At 36.3% G+C, this 9,194-nt stretch overlaps 1 protein-coding gene across 1 annotated transcript; it reads right to left on the bottom strand.

Annotated features, from left to right (window-relative positions):
* Positions 1-398: 398 nt before the first annotated feature.
* LOC113780274 (alpha-latrotoxin-Lhe1a-like) lies at positions 399-2,473 on the bottom strand. Its single transcript, XM_027326087.1, has 3 exons — positions 1,945-2,473; positions 1,626-1,730; positions 399-526 (listed from the first exon to the last, which is right to left on the bottom strand). Exons 1-3 carry the CDS (start codon positions 2,471-2,473, stop codon positions 399-401), a joined length of 762 nt encoding a protein of 253 aa, XP_027181888.1.
* Between the last annotated feature and the right edge of the window lie 6,721 nt (positions 2,474-9,194).

The raw sequence follows: 9,194 nt of genomic DNA, 5'->3' as shown, positions 1-9,194 counted from the left end.
TGTATTTTGTCTTAGTTCTAAAGTTGTGGATGAATATTGACAACTTTTTGAAGGGAGATTAAAAAGAGTTCTTAGTTTGAAAAATTGAAATCAATAGTCATAGCGAGTCAATTTGGGCGGGATTTTGTGGAATAGAGTTTCAATGGTTGGTAATGGAGGCGTTAGAGTCACACATGTTTTTTAGTAATTTTTTCCCAGCTCACTAATCAAAACGACTCTGTTTTCTCCTCCACGGCAATTTGTAGTATATTCCTTCCTTTCTCATCGATGGTACACATAGCTTCAGGGTAGACACTCGGGATTTCCTGAGCTACCTCAATGATGCCCAGTCTTGTTGCTTGTATTAGTGGATCTGGCATCCTATTTTTTTGTTCTGATGATATCCCAAACCGGCTGCCTTAAAGATCTTTGTCCTCTGCATGCACAGAGTGGCTCCAATCTTCTCTTCTGATTAACCTTTCTGCAAGCATTAGTGCAACTGCATGTCTTTGCTTTGCATCATCAATTTCTTTAAGCCAAGGATTACCTAGAGGGCAAATACATCAAATTGGATAAACCATTAATGAATAACTCCAATGTGGGCAGATTTGGTCAGGGAGATGCAGAAATAGTACTTCAAGATCCATTACATCTCCTAGGCTTTTTCTTTTTCTTAGCATCTATTATTTTGGCACAAATCTTCTTGGTTCTTAAGAAGAAACAGTTTGAGGAGGTTCAATTGGCCGTAATGAATTTCTAGACTAGCGATTGCTTGTTTATACTTTTTACTATGACATGCCGACGAATAAAAGATGTGTGAAGTAAAAGGAAATTGAAGACAGCATGCAGGCCAAGCTGAATAGCACTTGAAAACAAAATTCTTACATTGTTTAGGCTTGAAAAAGAAACAAATTTACTCAAAGGAATAAGACGTTCTTGTAACTACGATGCTAGGCTAGACAAGGCTATGTTTCAACTCTCAAAAGAAGAATTGGGGGAAACAAAATTTTATCAACATATTCCATCATCACTAGCATGAGTGCATATGGAGTAGATTACCCTAGATAAACTTGACAATATGAGATCAGTTCAATTTATTAATGGAAGCTAAATTGCTTGGCTCTTCTGCAATATGGATAGGTCGTGATTCCTTGTACAAGACTGGAAAACCTGCCAACAGCACAATGAACTGATAATATCACTCTTTCAAAATTATGAGGGCATTTTAAGCCTGCTTCCTAGAAAAAAAACCAGCTGGCAGATAAAATGGTAGTTCAAATTGCTTCTCCAAAGATCACAAAACCATTAAACACTAAATTGGATGATTTTTAACAAGGTTTCCAAGCTAATTACACAAGCATGTCCCCCGGACATACTACACTAACAATTAGTTAAAAAATTTTGTCTCCTAACATCAGGGAGAATAATTATATGCATGATAAGATCTTCATGGACTTCAAAACCATATCACATTCAGCCTATTGATTATTGTTCAAATGTCTCTTAAGACTGGAAAAAGTCTTATGTTGCAACTTGCATGCGGGTAGTAATACAACACTTGCAAGAATGGATTATAGTTCAGAGTATATGCAGAGGAATGAGGGACTTTCTCCCAAGATCTTTGAGTGTGAAGGCTGAACCATTACTGAAGGACTCTGGTTTTGCAGCCAAAATAGGTAAAGTAGTTTTTCCTTTTTCATTACGTTTGCCAGAAAGATCAGGATACGACTCCAATATGCCAATTGCCAAACCTGTTGATACAATAGAGTGAAACATGTAGGAAGCAGTAAACTTTAAAAGGAGTAACATATAATGCAACAACATCCCACATCATATTCCACCAGCATAGACCTAGACAAAAAATAAGATAGCATAATCCGACAAACTGAACAAACATTCGAATTCAACAAAAAATTTGGCTGCTTTTGCAGAGGCAATCAAATTTTACTCAATAGAGAAGCTTACTGTAACATTCTCCAATTACAGCAACATGAAGGATTGTGCATCCGTCACTCCTCATCATAGAATCATCGATATGCCATCCGTCATTTCTCCTCATCATACAATCACCGATATGCTTTTCCAGAAGTGAGAAAACTTCCTTTTTCCCACATGCCGCAGCCATAAAAAGAGGGGTTTCACCCAGTTTGTTGCTCTCAGACACTAATTTGTTTTCTGTCCTTATCATGATCTCTGCAACATCCTTGTGGCCAAATCTTGCAACTTCACGCAATGCAATGTTGCCGTTGACATTCTTTGCCTTCAGATTTTCACTGGTCACAAGACCATCTTGCAGAAGTAATTTGAAGGCAGCCGCATTTCCGTGAATGGCCAGAAAATGGAGAACAGTATCACCACATTTATCTAGTGGATTCACACCTTCTTCCTTCCAAAACCTACGAAAGTTTTCTACTGACCGTCTTTTCCCCTCTAAGACAGCTCTAAAAGCAGCAGATCGATTGCTGCGATCCTCGTTGATTCTTGAGCTTGCCATTTTGGATAGGCATAAAAAAAATTTCTTCAAGATTCTTATGAGAGCGCTGTATCAAGTAAGTCATCCATATATGTAGGCCCTAAAAATATTTTACAATGTAATAAGTGGGAGGACCCGAATTTTTACTTATTTTAATCTTAATTTAATGGCTTAATTAATTATTTATCCACTCGATTTTTTCAAATAATTTATTTCAACCATTTTAGACCCAATTGCATGGAACTATGACTTGCTTATATTTTTAAAATAACTTCTTTCAAAATTTAATTTTTGAAAGCTCGTTAAGTGAAAATAATGAATATGCGATTGGAGACAATAATCGATTCGAGAATACTATAAGCATGAAAAATTGGAGACTTGTACATTAGTCTTGAAATAGGTATTTTTATGTTTAATTGTTCAATTATTAGCTAGTGATACTATCGTTATAAGAATTTCTTGGAGATTTCACTTTCTCGCGCAAGAATCGGAAGTACACGTTTTTACGCGCGCGGTTAATTGAGGAACTTAAAACCATTATTTTTAGACCAGTAAGAGTGAATAATAATAGTATGAATACAAGTGCATTAAAGGTTTAGTGCACCAGTAAAATAAACTCGAGAGGAATCGAGCACAAAACGCGTGCGTGTACGCGCGAGGAGAGAGTTGACTTTTGCTTCATTTTTTGCCACACATTAAAGCTTCTCAAGGAAGCTTCATTTTGATCAAACCACTCTCTCTCTCCTCACCAAGACAGCCGGCCATCTTGAGTTTGAAGAACAACCAAAGCTCTTCATTTTTCTTCACCAAATCTTGCTCCAATCCTTCACCATTTCACCTCAAAATTTAACCACACTTCACTAAACACTTGGTGATCATCTTAAGCTACAAAAGGGGGCTGCTTTCCATGGTTTTCTTGGGCTACGGAGGACCGAAAATTTCTGTCTTGCTCATCCAAAGAGGTAATGAACGATCAACCTCAAAAATCTTAGTTTATAGAAGTTATATTACACTCATGAGCTCTTGGATTCTCATGGGTAGCTTTAAATTGTTATAAATTTGGTGTGTGGGCTTTATGAACTCCCACTATGGTTGGATGGACTAATGTGATGAGTTTTGATGTTATTAATGTTGGATTAGTGATTAAATTAGTGGAATTGAGTGATATTTTGGATAGAAACTCAAAGGAAGTGAAGATGAAAAATTTTCCAATTCTGCCCCTATGTTGTCCGTGACCCTTAGGGTGATTTTTCATGGTTCTAATGACTTATTTATGATGTATATATGTTGTGTGGGTTGTACAAAAAGTTTCACCAAAAAATAACGTGATTTGGTTGGCCAAACGTTGTGATTTCGGAAGTTCGACAAATCTGGAAATTCTTCCCGTAACTGCTCTGGCAGTGTTATTGTTTTGGCTATAACTTTTTGCTCCTATGTCGAAATCGAGTGCCGTTTGTGGCACTGGAAACTAGACATTCCCAGATTTCCAACGGTATAAAATGAACATTTTGATTCCACCTGAGAAGTCCGTACCAATCGTTTAAACATGACTGTCCTGTTTCACGTCTACACTGGGAGCTCTGTTTTGAGCAGTGAATGGATGCTCAAATGTGAGCTAGTTGTGGACAGATTTTGAAAATAATTTCTTCTAAGAAATTGTAGCTTTATGAATCTAGTTTTCAATGCCACTAACCACGCTCAATTCCATGTTGAATTGAGTGAGTTGTGGCCGAAATCCGAAACTGACTCAATGATTTGAAACCCTCTTTTTGGCTAGTAAATGTCTAAATCTTGATTGGGACTTGTTGTTTCGAAATTCTTGGCGTCAATCACCTACCAAACACATCTTGGATGCTTCTTAGACATTGTCTACCTAAATGAACCAGATTTAAAATGTTTCCTTTGGCCAAACGTTTAGAAAGAGAAATTTACATACAAGGCAGATTTGCTTTGGAAACTTGTGGAACTTTAACAATTTTGTTAACTGACTTTCTGTACGTATTTTTGGATGAAATTTTATAGTGGAATAACCCTCATATGGTAGTATAATACTGCCAAGTTTGGTGTCATTCCAAGTCCTTCTCGATGCCCAACAGATGTCCCCAAAGTCTGCTTTTTAAATCTGGAAAACTTTTCCCTTTCTCTTGTCCGAATGGTCAAATCTGATTTGGGGAGTTATATTTCAAAAATTGTGATGTTCATTACCTTTAAATTGCTTAGTGGATGTTTATGGGCTCTTGGTTTCGAAAATGGAGTGATTTAGAACTGATTTCATTGCACAAACTCTTGCAAGCAAAAGAAAAGTGAGAAGGCAGATTAGCCTTGAAATATTTCTTGAACTTTGGTTGTTTTAATGACTGCCTTTCCGTGGGAATTTTTGCATGAAACTTGGTAGAAATGTTGTTCACACATGGAGGATTTAGTGTACCAATTTTGGTGTATTTCTAATGCCAAATCGATGGCCAAATGATATTTCCAAGATAGTCTTTAAATCTAGAAAATGACTGAACAGTTTGCAAAATGTGACCAACTTTGGACTGATGTCTCTCAATACTCAAAATTCTGATTCCTATTCCGCCTATTGCATTTTAAACTTTGATTGTAACTCTAATGGATTTCCAAATTGTAGAGGTTAGTTCGCGTTGTGTGAATTTTGCCGAATTTCCAAACTTTGTCAAAAACCAACCCCGAAACTGTCTTGCAAGCCAAAACAGTAACTTTGAGCCAATTTTTGAATACCTTCCATTTGGAATCATGGAAAAGTGTCTTCTAAGAACTTTTAGTACTTTCTAAGAGGTTTCCAACGGTACCAAGTTTTCTAATTTTGGACTTGTAAAGGGTGAGATACGATTTTTCAAAAATCTCGTATCAAAACTGAAATTTCCGAATCTTAAGGAAATGGAGTTTTTTGAATTCTCCTTATTCTTTTGATATTACTTGGACGTTTTATACTTGATTTCAAAGATAAAAACTCAATTGCTCTTGTGTTTTAAAACCCCATCTTCGAGCCTCAATTTACGAATATTTGGGGTTCATTTTATGATATTTCCTTAGATTGTACACTAGTGCAATCTTCCTCGATAATTGAGGTTTATGAGTGACGAATCATTATTAATTACTCAGGCTCATGCGTGGACCTTCAAGAGGATCCAACGATGAACACTGGAACTTCAAGTGACTTTTCTTCTTATTTACTTGGTGAGTGTCAAGTATGTGTTAAATGCTTATGTGATTGAGATATTAGTTGTACAAGTGTTATACATGATACATAAACTTGCCGAGCCGAGTATGTACTTTATCGTAGTCGTTCTCATTTGAAATAAATGACTCATGTTTGACCTGACGTGACTTTCTTGACCTGACTTGATTTGGAAAATATGCTATGGCTGCATAAGTCGATTGGAGCGATGTCTCATCGACCTCTGAACGATAGTAAGTACCACACCGATTAGGGTGGGAGGTACCTCTCGGATCGTCTCAGAACTATAAACTGAACGATAGTAAGTACCACACCGATTCGGGTGGGAGGTACCTCTCGAGTCGTCTCAGTACCCTAAACCTCTGAACGATAGTAAGTACCACACCGATTCAGGTGGGAGGTACCTCTCGAATCGTTTCAGAACCCTAAAGCATTCTAAGTCGATTGGAGCGTTGTCTCATCGACCACTCAACGATTGTAAGTACCATACCGATTCAGGTGGGAGATACCTCTCGAGTCGTTTCAGTACCCTAAATCATGCTAAGTCAATTAGAGCGATGTCTCATCGACCACTGAACGATTGTAACTACCACACCGATTTGGTGAGAGGTACCTCTCGAGTCGTTTCAGTACCCTAAATCTCTTAACGATAGTAAGTACCACACCGATTTAGGTGGGAGGTACCTCTCGAGTCATCTCAGAAATATAAATAGAATACGTGAAGTGCTACGATTTAATTATCTACCCAGGTGATGGAGCGTCGTTACAAGAAGGTATTGATTTGAACTTGGGCAAAGTAATTGAAAATTAGCTTTTGAGAGCTCCTGCCTCCTACTCAAGTGTGTTTATTATAAATTGTGAATTTCTTGAATGATATAATTTTCACTATTGTATAAGTGCTATTGCTATTGAATTACTTGTCTTGTATGTTTTTCTTGGTCTCACGAGCATCCGCTCACCCCGTTAGATTTGTTTTCCTTAACAGGAGCTGAAATGGGAGGAATTCTGGAGAAGCTTACTTGATGCTTCACTTGATTAGAATTGTGAATGTATTTGTCTAGAATTTGATTTTTGGAAGCTGTATATTTTGGGAACGCAAAGTAATTGGGTAGATTATGATGTTTGACTTGAACGTTTATTGAGGAATTGACCTTCTTTTATCTCTTCGATTTTTAATATCGGTTGATTATTATTGAGTGTAAATTAAATTAGTACCGAGTTCTGGCGAGAGTTGGGCAGACGCTCCACCGATACCCTTGGGTTCGCCCTTGAGAGAAGTAGGGGCGTCACAATAAGCCTCTCAAATCAAATATAAGCCGCAAGGCTTTCTTGACTATCTATGAATGGGCAAAAGAATAAAAAGACAAAATAAATCCCGAAACCAGAAAATGTAATAGAAGAAACAGAACTAGGAGGTTTTTCTTATACACTCTAAAACTTTTTTTTCTCTTACATCAATAGATAAAAAATTATAATCTTTATATAAACTAACAAGTACCAAAATCCTATTGGGATTCAAACTACCAAAACATACCAGTAATAGGAAATCGCAACTAAACAACAAAATAAGTAGTTTCCTAAATAAATAAATAAATCCTAAAAACAATTGATTTAATAATCCTACATTGGCTACTTAAAATCAATGTCTTCAAGCCGCATCATGCCAAGCATCTTTTTTTAACTAATTAAGAACAACTCCACCTTCAGTGGTTTTGTGAAAATATCCACCATCTCATCTTCACCGTTGCAATAATTAATGGCAATCTCTTGATCTTGATCTAGTTCACGAATGAAGTGAAACTTGATATCAATGTGCTTGCTTCTTCCATGAAATACCGGATACTTTAACAACTCAATTGCAGACTTGCTATCATAATAAATCTTGGTAGAACTAACTTGTTCATGTCGTAAAAAATCAAACATTCTTCTCAAACATAATGCCTGAGTAGCACTATATGCACTTGCCATATATTCCACTTCAGCTATGGATAATGCAGCAACTTGTTGTTTTTCTAGAAATCCATGAAAATACACCTTTGCCTAAATAAAAGGCTTAACCTGACGTGCTCCCTCTTTGAATCATGTCACCAGCCCAATCACTATCTGTAAAGTCAATAACACTAGAATTGTTAGCATATGGATAAAAGATAACATCAGATTGTGTACCTCTAATGTATCTTAAAATCCCTCTTAGCCGCCTACCAATGTGATCGGCGTGAAGATTCCATAAACCTATTAATTAACCCAATACCAAAAGTGATGTTAGGTCTTGTTGACGTCAAATATCTTAGGCTTCCAACCAATCTCCTGAAATTAGTAGCATCAATAAATTTACCACTGCCATCCTTCACCAACTTCAATTTTTTTTCAACTGGAGTCAATATAGGTTTGGCAGTATCTATTTTAAACCTCTTCAATATGTCATCTATGTACTTCTTCTGTGTAATAAATATGCCATTATCCATTTCAGAAATTTCAATGCCAAAAAAACTATGACATTAACCCCAAATCAGTCATTTCAAAGTGACTAATCACAACCTCCCTAAATTCAGAAATTACCTTGGAATTATCGCCAGTGAAAATTAGATCATCAACATATAAGCATACAATAACAATATCACCACCAGGATTGAATTTGATATATAAAGGATGTTCATATAGACATCTATGAAATCCATTCCCAACAAAGTAAGAATCGATACGAATATACCAAACTCGAGAAGCTTGCTTCAAGCCATATAAAACCTTCTTTAACCTATAAACTTTATTTTCTTGGCATTTTCTTCACACAACTTACAAGTTGCTCAACATATATTTACTCCTCAAGAATACCATTCAAGAAAGAAGATTTCACATCAATTTGATAAATCTTATAAGAATTATTGGTAGCAATAAATATAATCATACGAACAGTATCAAGTCCGGTAACAGAAGTGATAGGTTGCAATTTATCGTTTATTTTATAATATATTTTCCTTATTACCTGACCCAATGTGAATTAATTGTCAGATTCTACTCATTTTTAAAAATTTGCATTTATTGCATGGAATAGAACGAAAATACCACAACAAGTGCCAATTTGACAGTCATCAGGAAAAGAGTTCAAGTAGCAGTGAACACAGGGGCATTTTTGGAAAAACAAAAAAATGGAACTCTTTAAACGTGAAGCAGAAAGGAGGGCTGACGTGAAGCTTCCTTTTTTCTTCCAATGCAGCAGCCGAAAAGTGAGGATAGGAATTAGACTAGGAATCAGATAGGAATTAGAGAGGAGATAACCTTTAGGTAGTTTTGAACTTTTCTTCTTTGGCTCTTAGTAGTTTTTCTTTCGTGGGATGTCAGACGGAGTGAAGACTACTTTATGTAGCTTGCTTTTCTTAGTGATTCGAACGAATTAAATTTTTCGAATTCTTGGTGACAATGGCCGCAACTATTGTTGCAATTTTGTATGGGTTTTTCTCATCAGGGATGAATTAAATCCAGTTCTCTTGTCAAGAAATAACGGAGGCTTTGGTTCGTCTAAAAATTGTGAGATCGATTTAATTT

This window comes from Coffea eugenioides, chromosome 8 (assembly GCF_003713205.1).
Source record: "Coffea eugenioides isolate CCC68of chromosome 8, Ceug_1.0, whole genome shotgun sequence".
NCBI lineage: Eukaryota > Viridiplantae > Streptophyta > Magnoliopsida > Gentianales > Rubiaceae > Coffea > Coffea eugenioides.
The sequence above is the reverse complement of the archived record's forward strand: the minus strand, read 5'-3'. Positions and strand labels throughout refer to the sequence as shown.

Excerpts from the sequence above, each read along its gene's own strand:
- LOC113780274 (XM_027326087.1), bottom strand. The coding sequence starts at position 2,473 with ATGGCAAGCTCAAGAATCAACGAGGATCGCAGCAATCGATCTGCTGCT. Across the intron at positions 1,731-1,944 it reads TGTAATTGGAGAATGTTACA|GTTTGGCAATTGGCATATTG; the intron begins GTAAGCTTCTCT and ends TTGTATCAACAG. Across the intron at positions 527-1,625 it reads TGCAAAACCAGAGTCCTTCA|GTAATCCTTGGCTTAAAGAA; the intron begins GTAATGGTTCAG and ends TTTGCCCTCTAG.